Raw genomic sequence first — 24930 nt, 5'->3', positions numbered from 1 at the left:
AATACATATGGCCTACTAAAGCAGTTGATGCCAATAGAGAAAAGCATGAATGGAGCCTAAGTGGTCTTGACACAGAGATATATCAAAGCCAATTTAATTTATGGGAGCTTGACATATGTTGGCTAAAGTCATATTTATAGCAGTGATGGCGATTACGCGTGTCGGTATGACAGCAGCGTCTCGCCTTTGTAAATACTGTACGTGCTGCAGTTGTGTGTGCGCGCCGCTGGGCGAGTCTCCGCCGCTGCCTTTTTTCAGAGAAAAGGAGAGGAGAATTAGCTCCGGGAGAAGGGCCGTCGCCATTATTGGGAAGCTGGAAAAAAATCCACTTTCACATACGCAATCTCTTGTTAAATTGATAAGGACGTTACCAATTTGTTGCATTAGGCCTGTTTAGAAGAAACATTGTATGGCAAGTGCAACAAACTCGACCGGTGTCCGGTGCATGATCGATCCAGCATAATGTTGGCACAACAATGGACATAATAATTGGTAAAAAGCAACGTGGTGAAGCAAGGAGAAGACGGCGAAACAAGTTTTTATACGCCTTTCATTTTTAACGAGGAGAGAAAAAGAAAAAAAAAACGTTTTTAGCTTTGTAGTTTTATTATCACCAAAAAAAATGAACAGATGAATGGAATTGAAAACCATCGAAATGCAGATTTACAATTAATCTGTAAAGCGAACAATAATAACCTATTTATAGTTCTGTCTGTTTGGGAATCAGAAGAGCCACATTATTTTTGTTTCTTATGTCCATGCATTTCAGGCGGCCAGGGCTGCGGCAAGCGCTGGCCTGACGGATGCAGGGAGAATGCGATGGTATGTATTCACTTTCTCCCCATTTTAATCTGGAACACGGATTGAAACCAGTGTTCGAGCTAGCCATTCTCATGATCAATTTACGCACATTTATGTATCAGTTGTCTGTTACAAATGTATCTGAGTGAATAGGGTGATCAGGTTAAAGTGAATTCAGAAATACGAGGTAAATGGGTTTAGTTACGAGTCGGCAATTTCGTCTGTGGACAAGAGGCCTGGCGTGGCCAGTCCTTTCCATGAAAATTCATTCCAAAACCTTTGTTAATCCATTACAATATGCATAAGGAGTTGTAACCCGCTATATTGACGATTTCGAACAATATGGCGCAATTATGTGTGTCCTTCTGCATTTAGAAAGCGATGTATCTGTACAATCAGAGGGTAGGATAGTGACTTGCTTGTTTTCACTTCCAAAGAATTTGCCTGTTCAATCTGGTGGTCTGTCAGGCCTAGCTCAGCTGAGCGCAATGGACTTCCTACTGTGCCTTTGCTGGGCAATTTAGACATGGTTTTTATATTGGTTTAGAATTTGAGATGCCTCATTTAGTAAACAATAGTAATGAAAAAGGTTTTGTTTTATTTAATGGCAGTAGCCTATGTTAACATATTTAATTTCAATATTGAAACTGTACATCATATATATATATATATATATATATATATATATATATATATATATATATATATATATATATATATATATATATATATATATATATATATATATATATACACACACACAGTGGGGAGAACAAGTATTTGATACACTGTCAATTTTGCAGGTTTTCCTACTTACAAAGCATGTAGAGGTCTGTAATTTTTATCATAGTACACTTCAACTGTGAGAGACGGAATCTAAAACAAAAATCCAGAAAATCACATTGTATGATTTTTAAGTAATTCATTTGCATTTTATTGCATGACATAAGTATTTGATACATCAGAAAAGCAGAACTTAATATTTGGTACAGAAACCTTTGTTTGCAATTACAGAGATCATACGTTTCCTGTAGGTCTTGACCAGGTTTGCACACACTGCAGCAGGGATTTTGGCCCACTCCTCCATACAGACCTTCTCCAGATCCTTCAGGTTTCGGGGGTGTCGCTGGGCAATACGGACTTTCAGCTCCCTCCAAAGATTTTCTATTGGGTTCAGGTCTGGAGACTGGCTAGGCCACTCCAGGACCTTGAGATGCTTCTTACGGAGCCACTCCTTAGTTGCCCTGGCTGTGTGTTTCGGGTCGTTGTCATGCTGGAAGACCCAGCCACGACCCATCTTCAATGCTCTTACTGAGGGAAGGAGGTCGTTGGCCAAGATCTCGCGATACATGGCCCCATCCATCCTCCCCTCAATACGGTGCAGTGGTCCTGTCCCCTTTGCAGAAAAGCATCCCCAAAGAATGATGTTTCCACCTCCATGCTTCACGGTTGGGATGGTGTTCTTGGGGTTGTACTCATCCTTCTTCTTCCTCCAAACACGGCGAGTGGAGTTTAGACCAATAAGCTAAATTTTTGTCTCATCAGACCACATTACCTTCTCCCATTCCTCCTCTGGATCATCCAGATGGTCATTGGCAAACTTCAGACCTGGACATGCGCTGGCTTGAGCAGGGGGACCTTGCGTGCGCTGCAGGATTTTAATCCTTAATGGCGTAGTGTGTTACTAATGGTTTTCTTTGAGACTGTGGTCCCAGCTCTCTTCAGGTCATTGACCAGGTCCTGCCGTGTAGTTCAGGGTTGATCCCTCACCTTCCTCATGATCATTGATGCCCCACGAGGTGAGATCTTGCATGGATCCCCAGACCGAGGGTGATTGACCGTCATCTTGAACTTCTTCCATTTTCTAATAATTGCGCCAACAGTTGTTGCCTTCTCACCAAGCTGCTTGCCTATTGTCCTGTAGCCCATCCCAGCCTTGTGCAGGTCTACAATTTTATCCCTGATGTCCTTACACAGCTCTCTGGTCTTGGCCATTGTGGACAGGTGTCTTTTATACAGGTAACGAGTTCAAACAGGTGCAGTTAATACAGGTAATGAGTGGAGAACAGGAGGGCTTCTTAAAGAAAAACTAACAGGTCTGTGAGAGCCGGAATTCTTACTGGTTGGTAGGTGATCAAATACTTATGTCATGCAATAAAATGCTAATTAATTACTTAAAAATCATACAATGTGATTTTCTGGATTTTTGTTTTAGATTCTGTCTCTCACAGTTGAAGTGTACCTATGATAAAAAATTACAGACCTCTACATGCTTTGTAAGTAGGAAAACCTGCAAAATCGGCAGTGTATCAAATACTTGTTCTCCCCACTGTATATATATATATATATAAATAATCACACACACACAGTATGTATATGTTTCTATTTACATGAGTGATTGTATCGCAATAATATAGTGTGGTTGTTTTTCTGGTTATACTTTGAGCATCCTCTTGCCTAAACATCAGTCTGTTACCATGGTTATCCCCTGGGTATTGTCTGAAAGAAGTCTGCCTAAAAAGATGCAAGAGTCTACAAGCCAGAATGTTTAATAAAATGATATTTACACTTACTTTACCAGTTGTCCATGCTGTTGGTCCTTTTGACGGTAGGAGGTGGAGATGGGGTATCCACAGGAAAGTGTTGTTTACCCAAAATGTTGCGGCACCGGTAGGTCCTCTCGCTTGTATTTTCAATCTCCTGATGCATTGCACATGATGCACAATATGTAAACAATAGCCGAATGTAACCGAACGTAGTCGATCGAAGCACGTTTCCTCGTAATCAGTTGGAAGTGTTTGTGAAATTTGCCATCTGATTTACGTGGGACAACGTTCGGTCTGTGGTTCGGTTAGGCTCAGCCATATTGTGCAAGTGTTTATCAGGTGCGAAAAACCGATATACAGACCAGTGTACTGAAGGTCGTGTTGATAACGCTTCCCTGTGGCTATTCTGTCTCAGATTACCTCCGACATAGGGACAAAATCGTCAGGCAACAGGTAAAGTAAGTTGAAATGAAGTTTGTTCAACATTCTGACTTGTAATGGGACTGTTAGGGAATGCTGAGCCTACATGTTAGAGACGAGTGTATTTCACTCTCGGATTCTAAAAGAGGCCAGTCTTGTCATACTTGGCTTTTCCTGTTTGTGCATTGGTTCTAGTTATGGAGCATCTCCAGTATGGCCCCATCTGTGTATACAATATACTGCTTGGCAACTTGACAAACAATAGTACCTCAACTTACCTGATTCTAAAGGCGTCAGCATGCTTAATTTCAGCTGGGCGGCTAGCCAATGTCGGCTAGGTGAACCAAACGAGTGTGCTCGCATACATCCTTAAAATACATTCGCTTGAAAAATGAGAAAAAAGCAGAAATAAACTCAGCAAAAAAAGAAATGTCCTTTTTTCAGGACCCTGTCTTTCAAATATGTTATGTTTGTTCCTTTGAATAATGACAAACCGGGGTGTAGGTTGAACTACTTTTAATAAACTGATACTTTAGCTAGCAATCTCCTTGTGTAGCCATGCAAGGCATACTTCAACTGCCCCCTCGCATAGCCTGCTGGGTAACGTAGTCTTCATGTTATTAACACATAACACATCTTCCTTCCTTTGAAAGAAAACTACTTTTTCTCTGTAACTAAACATGTTACATCACATGTGTTTACTCAACCTGCATAACATGCAATTTTCAATAACACACATTCCTTTCCCTTTTTTTTTCTCAACTAAATGCAGTCTCTGTCCAACAATACTCTATTGTGGCTCTATTTCTTTTCACATAAACAAAAACATCCAATCCAGGTGGCCCTTTTTTATTTATTTATATATATATATATATATATATATATATATATATATATATATATATATATATAAAAATGTTTTTGTTGCAATTCTCAATAAGCCTTTCAGGGGCTCTGACAGTCCTTTTTGGTCGTTCTGCTGAAGTGCTTCGTGAAGCAGTTGGACAGCGTTCATTGTCAGTCAGGGTGTTCTGACTGAATTGTCCATTGGTAAAGGCATTTGACACTTCAGCAGTATCCTCCTGATGATCCTCAGTCCCTTGAGTGAATGACTGAAGCCTTAGATCCACTCTGTTTCGTCTCAGTTGTGATCCATGCTCCGTTTGGATCTCATAGGATCGCGGTGCAACTTCTCTCTGCGCGCACCCTTGCTGCATCCAGGTTCCTGTAGTGATGTCTCGGAGTCGTACATGATCTCCAGGTTTCAGTTCAGGTAAGTGTCTTGCACTTTTGTCGTGTCGCTGTTTTTGTTTGTCTTTCTGTTTTTCCTTTGCGAGTTTGACGTTGTGAGCACCTCTGGGTGTTAGCAAGTCCTCATGGATGGGTAGGTTGGTTCTGATGCGACGTCCCATCAACATTTGTGCAGGTGAAAGTCCATTCCGCAGCGGTGCGCTGCAGTAGATCAGACTTTTTAGGAAGTCCTCCTTTCCATCATGTGCCTTTTTCATCAGACCTTTGACAATTTTGACTGAACTTTCTGCTAAGCCGTTGGACCTTGGGTAGTTGGGGCTGGAGGTGTTGTGTCGAATCCCCAGTCGTTAGCAAACGATCGGAATTCAGAACTGCGGGCCATTGTCTGAGTACAGTTCAGACGCAACCCCATGTCTTGCGAAGACTGATTTCAGGTAGGTGATTACAGCTTTGCTGGAGGTAGTTGGCAGTGTTGCTACTTCAGGGTAGTTTGAGTAGTAGTCGTAACAACAATGTGACTTTTGCCATTGCAGTCAAAAAGGTCAACTCCAACTTTTGTAGTAGGGTCGGTTGGGTACTGGATGAGGCATTAGCGGTTCTGCTTACTGCTTTGGCCTGTAGGTCAAATACAGTTCACATGAAGCAGTGGTCTGGCTGATTTCCTGGTTCATTCTTGGCCAATACATTACTTCTCGTGCTCGTCATTTGCATTTTTCCTCACCCAAGTGGCCCTCGTGTATTTTCTGTAGCATTTCTTTGCGTAGTGTCATGGGAATGACAATCTTGTTGCCTTTGAACACTGTCATCCACAACAGTGAGCTCTGCTCTGCACATCCAGTAATCCTGTATACAGTTGTTTATCTGTGCAGGCCATCCTATCAGTATTGTTTCTTTCAACTCTGTCATTGTTTGGTCAGCTGCTGTCTCTCTTTTGATCTGCGCCATTCTCTCAGAAGACACAAGAAGGGATGCAACGATCATGTCGACGTAGGCCTGAATCTGTGTTTTTCTGTGTGTCGGCGCTCTCTTTCTTGTCGACTGCTTGAGAAAGAGTGTCGGCGGCGAACATGAACTTTCCCAGGGTGTAGATAATCTTCACTTCATACTTTTGCAGTCTGATCAACATTCTCTGGATTCTCATTGGACAATCATTCAGGGGCTTCGACATGATTGACACCAATGGTTTGTGGTCGGTTTCTACTTGGAAGGCTTGTCCGTAGACGTATTGGTGGAACCTTTCGCACGCATATGTACTCCCCAGTAGTTCTTTCTCTATTTGTGCATACCTTGTTTCTGCGCCTGTCAAGGCTCTGGACGCATAAGCGACACGTTGCCATGTGTCATCATGCTGTTGCAGAAGAACTGCTCCCAGGCCAAACTGTGATGCATCTGCAGAAATCCTTGTGCTTTTCTCTGGATCATAAACCTGAGCACTGGCTCTTCTGTGATTGCCTTCTTTAGGTTTTTGAAGCAGTTTTCCTGCTCATGGGACCATTCCCATTCGTTTTTCTGTTCCAGAAGACATCTGAGTGGAGCAGACTGTGCTGACAGTTGAGGTATGAACTTTGCAAGGTAGGTGATCATGCCCATGAAGCGTCTCACGTCGTCCTTGTTCTTCGGGCACTCCATGTTGTTGATGGCTGATGTTTTCCTCGGCTCTGGTTTGACTCCATACTCTAAAAGTACGTCTCCCATGAAGGTTAGTGTTTTCACACCAAACTCGCATTTGTCCATGTTTAGCTTCAGGTTGACTTTCCGTGTCAGGTCCAGCACTTGTCTCACTCGTGCGTTGTGTTCTTATTTTGTGGACCCCCAGACGATAATGTCGTCCATCATGGTCTCTACTCCTGGAATGTGCTCGAAGATCATGTGAATCATCTTGTGGTAGACCTCTGGCGCTGAGAGAATCCCATATGGTAGATGAAGAAATCTGTACCTGCCCTCAGGTGTGTTGAATGTGCATAGCCTTGAGCTTGCATCATCTAGCTTCATTTGCCAAAATCCTGATGAGGCATCAAGCTTTCTGAACCACTTTGCTCCAGCAAACTGCGACATTATCTCTTCTCTGGTTGGCAACTTGAAATGCTCTCGCTTGATAGGTTTGTTGAGATCTCTCGGGTCTAGACATATCCTGAGATTGCCGTTCTTTTTCACCACAATAACCAGTGAGCTTACCCAATCTGTAGGTTCATCCATTTTTGTGATGACGTCCATCTTTTCCATGCGTCCGAGTTCCTCCTTGAGCTTTTTCCTCAGTGCAAATGGAACTTTTCTGCACGCATGCACAACTGGAGTAATTTTGTCATCAGTACATATTGTGTTCTCCAGGTAAACATCCGAGACCCTCAAACACGTCCTTGTACTCAGCCAGTAGCGATTCTTGGTCATTTTCAGTCTTTGATGTCACTACATACACTCTTTTAACCAAATTGAGCTTTTCACATGCACTGATTCCAAGAATAGGCTGTACACTATTTTCCACGATCAGAAGCTGTGCTTTGAACTGTTTTCCTTTGTGCTGTAAAGTTACTATGCAGCTTCCTTTAACTGGTACGTTCTCCCCAGTATAACCAGTAACCTTGATTTTCACAGGGTATATTTTGCTCTTCACTTTCAGTGTTTTGTAGTCATCCAGCGACAACAGGTTTACCTGAGCTCCAGTATCGAGCTTGAATGGTATTATAGTTTCATTCACAGTCAATGGCACAATCCATTCAGCTTTTACTGCATTGCATATTTCCACAGAATCAACAAAGAATTCTTCAGTCTCCTCTTTGACTGTGTGAACCTTTTTCGTTGTAGCCTCAGCTTTGCAGCATTTTGAGAAATTATTCTTTTTCCCACAGTTGTTACACGATTTGCCATATGCAGGGCAATTTTTTGGCTTGTGGATAACTCCACATTTTCCACATGTAGTGTTTAGATTTTTCTCTTTTGCTTGTTTTTGTTTTGTAAAGCGTTGTGTGTGTTGCTCCTCTCTTTTTATTGCACTGACGTCTCATCCCTGCTCAGCTCTTTAGCTTGTGCTCTGGTGGTTTCAGCTGCTCCACACATTCACTGCTTTATCCAAAGATAGATCTTGCTCACGCAGCAATCTCTCCTTGAGTCCATTATCAAGTATGCCACAGACTATCCTGTCTTTCACTAGTGAGTCTTTCAGATTTTCAAATTCACACGTTTTGCTCAGTGTGTTCAGCTCAGTCAAGTACTGGTCAAAACTGACTCCCTGTTTCTGACTCCCTGTTTCTGATCATTCTTGAATGATCTTAGATTAATTCTGACTGTTTTGAGGAAGTGTATACTGGCTATGGCATCTCAAAATGGACAAACAATACTAAACTCAGCAAAAAAGAAATGTCCTCTCACTGTCAACTGCGTTTATTTTCAGCAAACTTAACATGTTTAAATATTTGTATGAACATAACAAGATTCAAGAACTGAGTCCCTGTATCTCTCAAATGTGACGTTCTGGCTTGGTACAAAGTACTCCTCAAATTTAGCCATGAGCACAGTCAATGTCAAGTTTGCCTCGTCTAGCTGAAAGCTATTGTAAATGTCCAATGCATCCTCTCCAATAACATGCAGAAAAATGGAAGCTTTGAATTTGTCATCTCCCCCTGCGCCACTGGCTGCTAGATAGATATTGAATCTCTGCTTGAAACGTTTCCAATTGTCAACTAGTTTGCCTGTTAACTGCATAGGAGTAGGAGGACTAAGCCTATCCATGACGGGAAACAGGTACAGTTTCAATTTCTCTTACTTCGGTAGGTTGCTCATCAACTTGCTCGTCAACAGATTCCAGTGCAGCCTCGCTCTCGCTGCTGTCACTCTCGCTGCTGCGGCACGTTGGCATTGCTCTTGCAAGCTAGCATCTTCGACTACTCACGTCACTTGACTTGTGGTAGAATGTTACATTTTTTGTCGCAGAAATTTGCAGAGTTACTCCTTTCTTTTCTCTGTCTCGTCATAGCGACTACCAATCTGACACCATGTTATGTTTGTTCCTTTGAATAATGACAAACCGGGGCGTAGGTTGAACTACTTTTAATAAACTGATACTTTAGCTAGCAATCTCCTTGTGTAGCCATGCAAGGTATACTTCAACCCCCCCCCCCCCTCGCATAGCCTTCTGGGTAACGTAGTCTTCATGTAATTAACACAACACAAAAGATAATTCGTAAAAATCCAAATAACTTCAGATCTTCATTGTAAAGGGTTTAAACACTTGTTTCCCATGCTTGTTCAATGAACCATAAACAATTAATGAACATGCACCTTGTGGAATGGTCATTAAGACACTAACAGCTTACAGACGGTAGGCAATTAAGGTCACAGTTATGAAAACGTAGGACACTAAAGAGGCCTTTCTACTGACTCTGAAAAACACCAAAAGAAACATGCCCAGGGTCCCTGCTCATCTGCGTGAATGTGCCTTAGGCATGCTGCAAGGAGGCATAAGGACTGCAGATGTGGCCAGGGCAATAAATTGCAATGTCCGTACTGTGAGACGCCTAAGACAGCGCTACAGGGAGACAGGACGGACAGCTGATCGTCCTCGCAGTGGCAGACCATGTGTAACAACACCTGCACAGGATCGGTACATCCGAACATCACACCTGCGGGACAGGTACAGGATGGCAACAACAACTGCCCGAGTTACACCAGGAACGCACAATCCCTCCATCAGTGCTCAGACTGTCCGCAATAGGCTGAGAGAGGCTGGACTGAGGGATTGTAGGCCTGTTGTAAGGCAGGTCCTCACCAGACATCACCGGCAACAATGTCGCCTATGGGCACAAACCCACCGTCGCTGGACCAGACAGGACTGGCAAAAAGTGCTCTTCACTGACGAGTCGCGGTTTATCGTCGAAGGAATGAGCCTAAAACACTGAGGCCTGTACTCTGGAGCGGGATCGATTTGGAGGTGGAGGATCTGTCATGGTCTGGGGCGGTGTGTCACAGCATCATCGGACTGAGCTTGTTGTCATTGCAGGCAATCTCAACGCTATGCAATGTCATCCTGACATGACCCTCCAGCATGACAATGCCACCAGCCATACTGCTCGTTCTGTGCGTGATTTCCTGCAAGACAGGAATGTCAGTGTTCATGGCCAGCGAAGAGCCCGGATCTCAATCCCATTGAGCACGTCTGGGACCTGTTGGATCAGAGGGTGAGGGCAAGGGCCATTCCCGCCAGAAATGTCCGGGAACTTGCAGGTGCCTTGGTGGAAGAGTGGGGTAACATCTCACAGCAAGAACTGGCAAATCTGGTGCAGTCCATGAGGAGGAGATGCACTGCAGTACTTAATGCAGCTGGTGGCCACACCAGATACTGTTACTTTAGATTTTGACCCCCCCCCCCTTTGTTCAGGGACTCAGTTCTTGAATCTTGTTATGTTCATACAAATATTTAAACATGTTAAGTTTGCTGAAAATAAACGCAGTTGACAGTGAGAGGACATTTCTTTTTTGCTGAGTTTAGTATTGTTTGTCCATTTTGAGATGCCATAGCCAGTATACACTTCCTCAAAACAGTCAGAATTAATCTAAGATCATTCAAGAAATCTGTCATTAATTTTGACATTTTTGCAGAGGAGATCTTAGTCGTTTGGTGCAGTATTTCTAAATGACATTTTTTTTAATGAAAATGATTTTTCTCTCATTGAATGACAACAGACTTTACTAAAGAATGCTTACTGTTGACCAATCACTGACGAAGGGGCGTAGACTTAGGGTACCGACTTCGGCTTGCCTCAAGAAAAAATGGCGTGTCCCTGAACAACCGAAAAAACCCTTACCGAAGTCCATAATGAACAAAAACGTCATAAAATGTCATCATATGCACGAACTCTTCCGAACTGTTTTGGCTGGGAAGCATGCGGATGCCTTAACACTGGCGATGAGGGATTACTGTGTGCATGTAGTAGACTGGATTTGCTCATTAGTGATTGTCTGTATGGTGGGCAGATTTGTCTTCTGTTCTCTTTGTTTGGCAATAGTATAAACATAGCAATTAGGAGGCTATTACAATAAGAAAAGTTGTGTTCTGCCTGATTGGTTTAGATTTTTGTTGCTGTCTGAGGTTCATGTTTACATACAGTGCATTCGGAAAGTATTCAGACCCCTTGACTTTTTCCACATTTTGTTACGTTCCAGCCTTATTCTAAAATTGATTAAATAGTTTTTTCCCCCTCAACAGGATGCACCTGAGCTCAATTTCGAGTCTCATAGCAAAGGGTCTGAATACTTACGTAATAAGGTATGTTTTTTATTTTTTATACATTTGCTAAAGTTTCTAAGAACCAGTTTTCACTTTGTCATTATGGGGTATTGTGTGTAGATGAGGATTTTTATTTATTTAATCCATTTTAGAATAAGGCTGTAACAAAATGTGGAAAAAGTAAAGGGGTCTGAATACTTTCTGAATGCACTGTAAATGTTTGTCATTCATCCATGATCATGACATTCACGATCAAGGCCATAGTCGAGAGCATATATCCTTAATAGTGACCACCAAAGGTCCCATTTGGCAAGGAAACCAACACCACTGCCCAGCCCTTTGTCCGAAGTGGTCCTTGGCCACCCTCGAGATGGAGGACTTATCTTGCATAGTTATGAGGGACACAGAGACCATCCATCCCCTCAATGGTCTTGGCTAGCAATAGGTAGGATGGGATTCCAATCAGTGTGAAGAGTGCTTCTCCTCTTCCTCCACTCCCCTCCCTGCTCACAATACAAAACCTGCCAAGTAGTCTGAAAAAGTGCCAAAAAAAAAGATAGTACAGTAGAGCTTTATGGCTAGGGAACCGGACTACTTACTAACAGGTGAATGATCCAATCCCAAGTTGGCTATTGTAACACTGATTGATCCACTTAACATGACCAACATCAAATCACATTTCATTGGTCACATGCGCCGAATACAACAGGTGTAGGCTGTACTGTGAAATGCTTACTTACGAGCCCCTTCCCAACAATGCAGAGTAAAAAAACAAAACAATTATTTGTGAAATAAAAAAGGAAATATTAACAATAAAATAACAATAACGGGGCTATATACAAGGAGTACCAGTACTGAGTCAATGTGCAAGTGTATGAGGTAGTTGAGGTAATTCAGTATGTACATGTAGGTAGGGGTAAAGGTGACTAGACAGTCAGGATATATAATAAACAGAGTAGCAGCATGTGTGTGTTGCAGGATTTCTAATAAGCGTCCGGATTAGTGTCCCGCTCCTTGAGAGGCAGCTCTAGCCTAGCTCAGTGTGGATGTTGCCTGTAATCCATGGCTTCTGGTTGGGATATGTACACATGGTCACTGTGGGGATGACATCGTCGATGCACTTACTAATGTAGCCGGTGACTAATGTGGTGAACTCCTCAATGCCATTGGATGAATCCCGGAACATATTCCAGTCTGCTAGTGAAACAGACCTGTAGCTTAGCATCCGCTTCATAGGACCACTTCCGTAGACAGCTACGGAAAATACAGATGAAATACAGATAAATAGTATGGTCTGCATCTTATCATGAGGTATTCTAACTCAGGAGAGCAGAAACTCGAGACTTCCTTAATATTATAGATTGCGCACCAGCTGTTGTTAACAAAGAGACACACCACCCCCCCCCCCCCCACCCACTCAGAGAAGCACAGTAAATTACAGTCTTAATGTCCCGTTGATAGGATAGTCTCGAACGGAGCTCGTCCAGTTTATTCTCCAGCGATTGTACATTCACCAATAGAACAGAGGGCAGAGGTGATTTATTCACTCGCCGCCGTAGTCTCATCAGGGTGCCCGCGCACCGGTCTCTATAGTGCCATCTCCTTCGAGTGTCTGAGATTTGGGTCTGGTCCGAAAAAATCTCTCTTTCGCCTCCATCTCATTGAAGTAGAAGGCCTCGTCTAAATGGTTAGTGATAGCTGTTCTAATGTCCAAAAACTTTTTTCGGTCATAGGAAACAATGGTGGAAACATTATGTACAAAAAAGTTACGATCAGCGGGAAAAAAATACACAAAATAGCACAATTTGTGTACTGTAAGTATTGAAGGAGCCATACTATAAACGGTTCTAGCTTCTCTTGGCCAGAATAAACAAGTTATTATGTTGCCTTAAAATGTCCGCTTTCCAATGCGGCACAATTATCTGCATCACATGTATTGTAGTTAGTGTGATCCTTTTGTGGGCTTGTCAGTAGCCTAAATGTGATACGCATGTCCTTGAGGTGAAGTACGTGGACCCATGGCTGAGCAGTCAGAATGGTGTGACTCCAGTCCCATGTAGAATCCTTTCAGGTGTCACCATCATACAAGGCAAGGAAAGAACATTTAAATCTATTTTTACTACATACCCCCTCAACATACAGTGCCTTCCAAAATAATTCACACCCCTTGACTTTTTCCACATTTTGTTGTTAAAGCCTGAATTTTAAATGGATTAAATTGAGATTTTGTGTCACTGGGCAACACACAATACCCCATAATGTTAAAGTGGAATTGTGTTTTTAAAAATTGACAAATTAATTAAAAATGGAATGCTGAAATGTCTTGAGTATTCAACCCCTTTTGTTATGGCAAGCCTAAAGTTCTGGAGAAACATTTGCTTGACAAGTCACATAATAAGTTGCATGGACTCACTCTGTGTGCAATAATAGTGTTTAACATGATTTTTGAATGACTACCTCATCTCTGTACCCCACACATACAATTATCTGTCCATCAGTCGAGCAGTGAATTTCAAACACAGATTCAACCACAAAGACCAGGGAGGTTTTCCAATGCCTAGCAAAGGACGACACCTATTGGTAGATGGTTAAAAAAAAAGAACAGACATTGAATTTCCCTTTGAGCATGGTGAAGTTATTAATTACACTTTGGATGGTGTATCAATACACCCAGTCACTATAAAGATACAGGCGTCCTTCCTAAATCAGTTGCCGGAGAGGAAGGAAACCGCTCAGGGATTTCGCCATAAGGACAATGGGGTCTTTAAAACAGTTAGAGTTTTTAATGGCTGTGATGGGAGGAAATTGAGGATGGATCAACATTGTAGTTACTCCACAATACTAACCTAAATGACAGAGTGAAAATAATAGAAATATTCCAAAACATGCACCCTCTTTGCAATAAGGCACTAAAGTAAAATTGGCAAAGAAATGAACTTTATGTCCTGAGTACAAAGTGTTATGTTTGGGGCAAATCTAACACATCACTGAGTACCAGGCTTCATATTTTCAAGCATGGTGGTGGCTGCATCATGTTATGGGTTTGCTTGTCATCAGCAAGGACTAGGGAGTAAAAATAAATAAAAATAAAAATGGATTAGAGCTAAGCACAGACAAAATCCTAGAGGAAAACCTGGTTCAGTCTGCTTTCCAACAGACACTGGGAGACATTCACCTTTCAGCAGGACAATAACCTAAAACACAAGGCCAAATATATACTGGAGTTGCTTACCAAGACGACATTGAATGTCGTGAGTAGCCTAGTTACAGTTTTGACTTAAATAGTCTTGAAAATCTACGGCAAGACTTGAAAACGACTGTCTAGCAATGATCAACAACCAACTTGACAGCTCAAAAAATAATGTGCTAATATTGTACAATCCAGGTGTGCAAAGCTCTTAGAGACTTACCCAGAAAGACTCACAGCTGTCATCACTGCCAAATGGGATTCTAACATGTATTAACTCAGGAGTGTGAATACTTATGTAAATGAGTTATTTATGTATTTTATTTTCAATAAATTTGCACACATTTCTAAAAACATGCTTTCACTTTGTCATTATGGGGTATTGTGTGTATTTGAGTTAGGGAAAAAAATCAATTAAATCAATTTTGAATTCAGTCTAACAAAATGTGGAATAATTTTTGTTTAGCTAATTCTTTGATTTTTGTGCTCTTTTTTTAAAATTCTGTCTGACAGGGTCATAGCAACATTAGGAATGACTGAGAGAAGCCTCTGTCTTTGCTACACCCCTGCACTGCTGTTGGTAAATCATGTAGCACACTAGAGGAAACGCCAACTAAATTTCATCCCCACTGTACATCTGCCACTCTATGGACACACATCCAGGTGTACTCTCCGATCGAGTGCCTGATTATGGCAGGATGAGTGTCAGCAGATGATAATGATGGCGAAAAAGCAAGATGCTAAGTCACCCACATACAACCTTATTGTGGTGGGTTTGTCAGGGACTGAGAAAGAGAAGGGCCAGTGTGGCGTGGGCAAGTCCTGTCTGTGCAACCGCTTTGTGCGCCCCAGCGCCGATGACTTCTATCTGGACCACACATCAGTGCTGAGCACCAGTGACTTTGGGGGCAGAGTGGTTAACAATGACCACTTCCTGTTCTGGGGGGAGGTGGGCCGGGTGGTGGAGGAGGGGCCGGAGTGCAGGATGCATGTGGTGGAGCAGACAGAGTTCATTGATGACCAGACGTTCCAGCCACACCGCAGTACTGCCATGCAGCCCTACATCAAGAGGGCGGCCTCCACCAAGCTGGCCTCTGCAGAGAAGCTGATGTACTTCTGCACGGACCAGCTGGGGCTGGAGCAGGACTTTGAGCAGAAGCAGATGCCTGAGGGCAAGATACAGGCTGACGGATTCATGCTCTGTGTGGACGTCAGTAGGGGGATGAACCGCAACTTTGACGACCAGTTGAAGTTTGTCACAAACCTTTACGGTCAGCTGAGCAAAACAAAGAAGCCCATTGTGCTGGTCTTAACCAAGTGCGATGAGGGAGTTGAACGCTACATCAAAGATTCTCACACCTTTGCCATCACTAAAAAGAGTCTTCCAGTGGTGGAGACGTCTGCGCGCTCTAACATCAATGTTGACCTAGCCTTCCTTACTTTGGTGCAACTCATTGATAAGAGCAGGGGCAAGCCCAAGATCATTCCTTACTTTGAGGCCCTCAAGCTCCAGAGTCAGCAGATAGCCTTGGCTAAAGACCGATACGAATGGCTAGTCAACCGCATAGTGAAGAACCACAACGAGACCTGGCTTAACACCAGCCGACGCATGCACACCTCTTCAGAGTTCAATGAATACGTCTTTCTGGAGGGTACAGCAAAATGCAAGAAGCTCTTCCAGCAGCTTGTGTACCGTTTGAAACAGGAGCACATTGAGAGACGTCGGAAAATCTATCTGAGCACTCTTCCTCTAGCACTTAGCTCCCTGGTGCCTGACCTGGGTGAGATTGACCAGCTGAGCTGGTCTGGGGTTCAGAAGGTCCTGGAGTCCAAGCAGCACTTTGCCCACTGGTTTGTGGTTCTGGAGGACTCTCCATGGGAGGACACGTCTCACATAGACAACATGGAGGATGAGCGCATCCCCTCAGACCTGCTGGAGACGGCCCCAGCCGAGGACATTTTCGACACCCACCTGGAGCACCTGAGGAATGAGTGCAAGCGGGCTGAGATGAGGCAGGAGTTCAAGCACAAGCTGGCCTGTTCTCCCTTTGTCACGCCTGGAAAGCCCTGGGAAGAGTCCCGCAGCTTCATCATGAATGAAGACTTCTACCAATGGTTGGAGGAATCAGAGTACCTGGACCTCTACAACCGCCACCAGAAAGAGATCATCGGCCACGCTAAAGAGGACTTCCAGGAGCTTCTGCTGGAGTACTCTGAGCTCTTCTATGAGCTGGAGGTAGACGCGAAGCCCAGCAAGGAGAAGATGGGGGCCATCCAGGAGGTTTTAGGGGAGGAGCAGCGGTTCAAAGCCCTGCAGAAGCTTCCAGCTGAGAGAGATGCTCTGGTGTTGAAGCATATCCACTTTGTCTACCACCCCACCAAGGAGACCTGCCCCAGCAGCCCACAGTGTGGCGACTTCAAGATAGAGCAGCTCCTGGCTTCACGCTTCCCAACATGCTACCCATTCTTCGACGTGAAGTCCCATTTTGGGGAAATGAAAGCAGACCGAATCAACCTTGTGATATTGGGCAAAGACGGACTGGCTAGGGAGTTTGCAAATGAGATCAGAGCTCTCTGTACCAATGATGACCGGTATGTGTTGGATGGGAAGATGTATGAGCTCACCCTGCGACCTATCGAGGGCAACGTACGACTTCCTGTAAACTCCTTCCACACTCCCACCTTCACACCCCATGGGTGCATGTGTCTGTACAACTCAAAAGAGTCCTTAACCTACGTCGTAGAAAGCATTGAGAGGTTGCGGGAGTCAACAATCGGTAGAAGGGACATCCATATAGCTCAGCTTTTAACGTCTCTGCTCTTGGTTACTAAAAGGGGTGTAGGGACGTATGCAGATATTGGGGGAGAAACTGCTTTAGGTCTGATAACACAGGGACAGCAGGTAGCAAGGAGACTGCAGTGTAGCTTCCTAGACCCAGCCTCCCCTGGTGTGGGCTATGGGCACAATGTGAATGAGAGTCAGATCAACCAAGTATTGAGGGGTCTTCTGGACTCTAGAAGGAGCTCATCTTTCAGTAGCAGCTCCCCGCCTCTGCCCCCTCAACCTCCAGGTCCCAGAGACTCTCCTCACCAGCCCAGCCCAGAGGCAGACATCCGCATCGTCATGTGCTTGATGTGTGGAGACAACTACGACGTGGAACAGCTCCTCTCTCCCTTCCTACTGCCTCAGCACTGCAGGCCAACATCCAACAGTGGAACCTCAGTGATACTGGAGCAGACAGTGGGACCTCACAAACAGGTGATTGAGCTCTCCCTCCTTTCCTACCACGCCTCCTTCTCCCTGAGGAAGAGCAGATTAGTGCACGGTTACATCGCTGTGTACTCAGCCCGCCGCAAGGCCTCTCTGGAGACCCTGTGTGCCTTCCTGTGTGAGGTCCAGGACATCATTCCTGTTCAGGTGCTGGCCGTAGGGGAGAGCCAGGTGGAGCTCACAGAAAGTGAGTCTGCCAGAGAGCAGCTGGTCCAGGGAGAGGAGCTGGCCCAAGAGATAGAGGGCAGGTTCAACAGTGTGGTGTGTGGGTCCGGAGGGGTGGTGGGCGGCCTGCACAGGATAGAGATGTTCCAGCCCTTCCTGATGGAGGTGGTGGAGAAACGCAACATCGTGGAGGCCACTCACATGTATGATAACGTGGCTGAGGCCTGCATTAACGAGACTGCCTACTCCCCTCGCTGTAGCTCCCCCAGCCCCGGCACCATGTTCCTAGACTCTGACATGGATGACGTGGAGCCCTCCCCACCTTACTACGACGGCACACTCACCTCCCATGGTGGGAGCTTCAATCTGCCTGACCTGGACTCCAGCGATGTCTCTGTCATCTCTGACATCAGCTCCTTTGAGAACAAGCTCAACAGCAAAGCCCCGCCCCAGGTGAGACCCAAGCCCACTGTGACATTTGACTTCCGGAAGGTGGGCCGAAACCCCTACAACACAGACACCATGGGCCACCGTCGCTCCCTGCCCTCCGCTGTGACATGGGTGCCCGGTGGGGACGGAGGTTACGACCCCTCGGACTATGCAGAGCCCATGGATGCTGTGTCCAAGCCCCGGGCCAGCAATGAGGAGATCATATACTCTGTGCCCCACGACAGCACGCAGGGCAAGATTATTACCATCCGCAATGCCAACCGGATGCACTCCAACGGGAACGGCTCAGACAGTGAGGTGGACAGCAGCTCCCTGGAGCGCCACAAGAAGTTATCGGCGGCGGGGGTAAAGCCACGGCTGTACCGCGACCGCTCCAAACGCCTGGGCAAGTTCAGCAGCTTCCGCACCAGCTTCATTGGCAGTGACGACGAGATGGGGGCCCTGCCAAAAACCAAGGAGGATGAGTTCGGAACCCTGAAAGGAGACATCATCAACGAGGAGGGAGAGGACCCCAAGAAAAGGAACATTCTGAAGAGCCTGCGGCGAACTGCCAAGGTATGTATTGCTACAGTTAGTAGTCTCCTCTTAACTGCTAATGCGTAAACACTATGCTTTTCAGGCTTGAAAGACTATTCTCTTTCAAGTGTAGGTAATTGGCCAGCTTTGATACGATAAATGTGGTTAAGTAATGACAACATGGTTAATATAATTTTCCATGTAGTCTCTTTACTTTTGAAAACTCTTTTGATGGGTAATTGCTTGATTTGGTTTACTCAAAACTGTTCCTCCATGCTAATATGCTATTCATAGAAAGTAAGTTATTCATGTGAAATTCCAAAGTGTGTGGGTAGAATTTAAGAAGAAAGCAGCCTGTATTTCAGAGTTACTGAGACACTTGAAACAGCAGCTGTTGATTCTGATGGTGAATACATAAAGGCAAATCTTGCAGCTAGCGCAGCTGAATTGAACATAGTGTTGACATAATGAACAAAAATCTAATATAGACATCTATGGTCATTAACAATGTCAACATTCCTGTGTGTCTCTGCAGAAAACCAGACCAAAGCCTCGGCCCTCTATTCCTAAGCCCCTGGAGAGCAGCTACTTCGGAGTGCCCCTGGTCAACGTGGTGTCCCCAGACAGACCTATCCCACTCTTCATCGACAAGTGTGTCCGCTTCATTGAGACCACAGGTAGGTCACTATTTTCTGTCTCTTCTTCTCCCCTGTGTGTGTATTTGTCTGATTCATTATGCTATTTGACTTGGATGCTGTGCAAAACATACAAATAATATTATTTATTGATAATAGGTTAATGAGGTAAATCTGTGTTGCTGAAGGATGAAACGGTGTAATTTATTTTGTTGCACTGTGATTGTTTTACTTACAATACACACATTATGTGGTTGTTTAATTTCAATGTGCTTTAGTGTAAGCTGTTCTGGGTGAGGGCGTTATCTTTCTTCTATTTACATTTAATAAGCAAAGAAGAACTAACTACCCTACAGCAAATGTAGTCAATGATCAACTGCTGTATTGCAGCAGTGTCCTCATTGACATCACTGGAAATGGATGATGACATAATGCAGATGGTAGAGTTGATCTAATGAAGCATGCTTCCTGGTTTCCATCTCTGTCTGTCTGTCTCTCTGCAGGTCTCAACACAGAGGGGCTCTACAGGGTGAGCGGGAACAAGTGTGAGATGGAGAGCATGCAGAGGCAGTTTGACCAGGGTGAGTTGCTGTACCTAGTCCTGTCTGTCTGGTCTAAAACAATGTATCAGACCCATAGAGGGATTGCCTAATACTCACCACACTGTCTGTCCCCAATACCTGGACTAACCCTGGTTAGTTATGTGGCTAATCAATATATAGACACATGAGCTGCAGGGGAAATGACGTAAACATAAATGTATTTAGAACAGTGACAAAGTGACTGCCTCTGACACACTATCCCCATCCTTTTCTCCTTCTCTACCTCTTTTTCTCCCCCTTTCCTTCTATCCCTCACCTCCTTTCCTTCTATCCCTCACCTCCTTTCCTTCTATCCCTCACCTCCTTTCCTTCTATCCCTCACCTCCTTTCCTTCTATCCCGCACCTCCTTTCCTTCTATCCCGCACCTCCTTTCCTTCTATCCCGCACCTCCTTTCCTTCTATCCCGCACCTCCTTTCCTTCTATCCCGCACCTCCTTTCCTTCTATCCCGCACCTCCTTTCCTTCTATCCCGCACCTCCTTTCCTTCTATCCCGCACCTCCTTTCCTTCTATCCCGCACCTCCTTTCCTTCTATCCCGCACCTCCTTTCCTTCTATCCCGCACCTCCTTTTCTTCTATCCCTCACCTCCCTCTTCTTCTCCCTCTCTCGCCTCTTTTCCTACATCTCACTTTCCTTTACGTCTCTTCTTCCCTCTACCCCTCTAGACCATGGGCTGGACCTGGTGGAGAAGGACTTTGCCATCAACACGGTGGCTGGGGCTCTGAAGGCCTTTTTCTCTGAGCTGCCAGAGCCCCTGGTGCCCTGCATCCTGCAAGTGGAGCTGCTCGAGGCCTTCAGTAAGACATGGAGCTGACTGGGGTTAGGGATGAGTTCTGGAGGGTTCAGTAAAACATTGATCATTAGAAAACCCTTTTGCAATTATGTTAGCACAGCTGAAAACTGTTGTGCTGATTAAAGAAGCAATAAAACTGGCCTTCTTGAGACTAGTTGAGTATCTGGAGCATCAGCAATCTTGGGTTCGATTACAGGCTCAAAATGGCCAGAAACAAACAACTTTCTTCTGAAACTCGTCAGTCTATTCTTGTTCTGAGAAATGGCTATTCCATGCGAGAAATTGCCAAGAAACTGAAGACAGCGAACATAATTGCAAAAGGGTTTTCTAATGATCAATTAGCCTTTTAAAATGAAAAACTTGGATTAGCAAACACAACGTGCCATTAGAACATAGGACTGATGGTTGCTGATAAACGCCTATATAGATATTCCATAAAAAAATCAGCCGTTTCCAGCTACAATAGCCATTTACAACATTAACAATGTCTACACTGTATTTCTGTCTACACTATAATTTGTCTACACTATAATTTGATGTTATTTTAATGGACCAAAAAATTGCTTTTCTTTCGAAAACAAGGAAATGTCTAAGTGACCCCAAACTTTTGAACGGTAGTATGTATATATATATATATAGTGCTGCATATGGAGTAACAGATGGAGTAACCGTGTTGATAACATATGAGTCATAGCATTGACCCCCTCCCTCCCTCCCCTCCCCTGTGTGTGTGCACAGAGATCAACGACAGGGAACAGAGGCTGTACACCATGAAGGATGTGCTGAGGAAGTTCCCCAGGGAGAACTATGACGTCTTCAGATTTGTCATGAGCCACTTACGCAAGTGAGTGCAGATCAGACTGGCCAACTGTTCCATTCTATGACCTTGCCCCTGACTGCATTGTGACTGAAACCGTTTGCACGTTTTGTAACGTACAGTATCAAGTAGCTCTTATACCTGTGTAATAATGTTGTTATGAGTAATAGTGATATTGTTGTTGATGGAAGTGTATTGTGTTGTCTCTCTCAGGGTGACCCAGCTGAGCAGACAGAACCTGATGACCAGTGAGAATCTGTCCATCTGTTTCTGGCCTACTCTGATGCGGCCAGACTTCACCACCATGGACGCCCTGACGGCCACGCGGACCTACCAGACAATCATCGAGACCTTCATCCACCAGTGTGCTTTCTTCTTCTACAACCAGCCCCTTCTGGACTCCCCCACTGGCCTGGCTGGCCTCCCTGCCTCCCCCACCACCACCCTTACCGGGGGCTCTGCCTACTCCTGCTACCGCTCCTCCCCTCCCCCCACTGCCACGCACTTCAACCCCCTGCAGCAGTCGCCCCGACCACCCCCCAGTCTCCCCTGCAGTCCCTCCTGACGCCCCTCCACCAACACCCCCACCATGCCCACACCGAGCAAGAGACACTGTGAGAGACAAGGAGAAGGGAGCAGACGCTGCACCCCTGATCTGATGATGCTGGACCTTAGTCACGTACACCAACACATACACACATTGTTCGGTCATCGATAATAACATAGGTAAACAGAGAGAGGAGACAAGGAGCATTTGACAAATAAACTTGCCACTTGTGAACAGCGTCCCGCTGCCCCGCCCCTGCCACCTGTGTGCCAATGCAGATCACCATGCTGACTCGTCCACTCCACCCCCTATAGCCCCCGATAACCTGGAACCTGACTCTAGGACTCACTCACAGGAGGGCCGGGGGCAGAACAGAGTGGGTGTCATTGTTACAGTAAGCATCTCTTTGCCAACCAACTGTTCTTACCCTAACAATACACTACAATTAAAAAAGTCCAAGCCTCTATGTTAAGCTGGAAGATATGATTTGTGCCCATCACCATATTTTTATTTGTGTATAATAGTTTCTTTCTGTTTGTTAATAAAAGTAGCCACTGGATGTATGGACTGTGCCTCTCTCAGGGCTGTAGTCAGTAATGTACCACACAGCCGTGAGGGGAGCCTCCCGGTCTGCCTGTAGGGCCCCTGCTAGGGGGTTGGGGTGGGTTCAGTGGGGAGGAGAGGACAGTTCGGGAGAGGGGGGGACATCCAGGGATGTACTTTAATGGTCAGAATGTTGTTGGGGTTTTGTTTTTAAAAGGTGGTTGTTGGGCCAGAATGTTTTAGTGTGTTGAGTTCACAGCTCAAGGAACCATACCCATTGCCTCTCTGAAGGTCCTTCGTATATCAAAACGTTGTTTACATCCAAACCCTTGTTTTTGTATCCACATACTTATCTGAAGCACTTTTGAATTAGTGTTAAGTTCCATGAAATGCAAACTTGATCAATTGACTAGTTTGTTTTAATGTCCGGGTGGGCGTGGTAGTAGTTAAGGGACTCGTTAACATGATTCGGTCATTTAAAAGGTGTTCTTTTAGAGGATTCAGGGCTCACTTTATAACACCATGGAAAACCCAACCATGATATTGGTTTATTATTCCTCTTTCATCTTAGCCATGTTAGAAATAGTTTGTTCTGAGAATGCAGGTTTGAATAGCCTGGAGTTTCCCCTCTTTTTAGGACTGCTGTTGCTTTACTGATGTTTTGACTATGGAAGTCGCCTGGTTTGAGTGGTGGTGTTTAGGAAAGTGAGTTTGAGCCAGGGTCAGTTAATCAGACCCTTTAGGATCCAGGAGAGGGATGCTCTTGGTTGAGATCCACTCAATCAGTTAGGGGTTGATGATTAAATTGGCCACATTGAAGATTGATTATGGGAATGATTGACAGTAACATCAGACATAACATGGGAGAGGTTAGTTATACCAGCCCAGGCCTCTACATGTACTGTGTCTGCTCCACTGTGCTATCTGGTGGCCATGGAAACCACTGCCCTATTGCAAAATGATAGGTTGCTGGATATGTTGCTGTGGGTGTCTAGCCAATTGAGCTCTTTGTACTCATCTAATATTAAAGGACCTTAAACTGAGGCAAGGTGAGCATACCGAAAACACTACCACTGCAATTAACTACAGTACAGTAATAACAGTATATCCTATAGAGATGGAGCACATGTATGGACTCATGCTCAGGAATGTCAACAAAGCATAGAGTAACTACTGTAGCTCCAGTATACTATGGGGTTTATGTTTGGTGTTTAACTGTCCTCTCTCTTGTAGAAAAACAAACAAGCAGTCAATGTAAAGTAGTTGAATGAATACTCCTACTATATTCTCTAATCTATCAGATTAATGTGTTGCCCCATAAGGAGTGCCACTGGGGATGATGGAGGATTGGCCAGGAGGCATGGCTGTACTCCATGTCGGCCATGTTGGATGTTGCTCATGCTGCCAGCTCAGAACAGATCAGTCAAAGCTATTGGTTGTACTTAGGGTCAACTAATTAATACTTGGGATCACTCACTGGTACTTATCTTTGGGGTTTTCCTGCTTTGGGAGGCAGTTGTCTCTGATTGATAGACTAATGCTGCAGTGACTCCCCACCCAGTCCAGGGCAGTGCAGTACAGTATTACCACACGCACAACAGATCAGATGGATAGGAAAAACAAACTGTCCCAGTAGAATGTGACTTGGCTCAGAGGACCTATGTAGCTACATCACTTCATTTCTGACACAACTTTGACAGATCTGCTGGTAAATGGGAGAAGAAGAAAAGCGAGAGCATACTATACTAAAATGGTTGTTTATTTGTATGTTAGGGGGTCTTTAGTCAATGGTAGAAAACATTTTGTGTGTAATTCAATGATTGAAAGTCCATTTTTACGATTTTGTGAATGGTTTAAGGCCACTTCAGTTTAGTGCATGATTTAAGAACACACCAAGGGAGAAGGTTCAACCATTTATTATTTTAAAACATGAAATTAGTGTGAGAACAAAACAATACAAAAGTGAAATACAGTAGCTTAAATCAAGTGAAAGATGAAGTACTGCGCATCTACAGCAAACCATGGAATTTGTCTGACAGAATGGTTTATGAAGATGAAAGCCTTATGTGATCTGTATCATAGTTAATAAATTGAATCTTGTAAAATTGTCCTCAGACCTCCTGTGATTATCTGTGTGCATGTGTAAGTGAACACCACACCACTTC

General features: G+C 44.5%; 1 protein-coding gene across 2 annotated transcripts; it reads left to right on the top strand.

Annotated features, from left to right (window-relative positions):
• The first annotated feature begins 227 nt into the window (after positions 1–227).
• Positions 228–24875, top strand: LOC121579982 (rho GTPase-activating protein 35-like). 2 transcript variants are annotated; one of them, XM_045224523.1, is made up of 8 exons: positions 228–822; positions 4944–5040; positions 14939–18866; positions 19363–19504; positions 19966–20043; positions 20731–20862; positions 21597–21702; positions 21889–24875. In XM_045224523.1, the coding sequence occupies exons 3-8, from the start codon at positions 15138–15140 to the stop codon at positions 22238–22240; spliced, it is 4539 nt and encodes a 1512-aa protein (XP_045080458.1). In that variant the 5' UTR covers positions 228–822; positions 4944–5040; positions 14939–15137; the 3' UTR covers positions 22241–24875. The 2 variants fall into 2 exon arrangements, with proteins under 2 accessions (XP_045080458.1, XP_045080457.1); XM_045224522.1 differs by lacking the exon at positions 4944–5040.
• Positions 24876–24930: the final 55 nt, after the last annotated feature.

Source organism: Coregonus clupeaformis, chromosome 13, assembly GCF_020615455.1.
Source record: "Coregonus clupeaformis isolate EN_2021a chromosome 13, ASM2061545v1, whole genome shotgun sequence".
Taxonomy (NCBI): Eukaryota; Metazoa; Chordata; class Actinopteri; order Salmoniformes; family Salmonidae; genus Coregonus; species Coregonus clupeaformis.
This window is presented reverse-complemented; position numbering and strand designations above follow the sequence as displayed.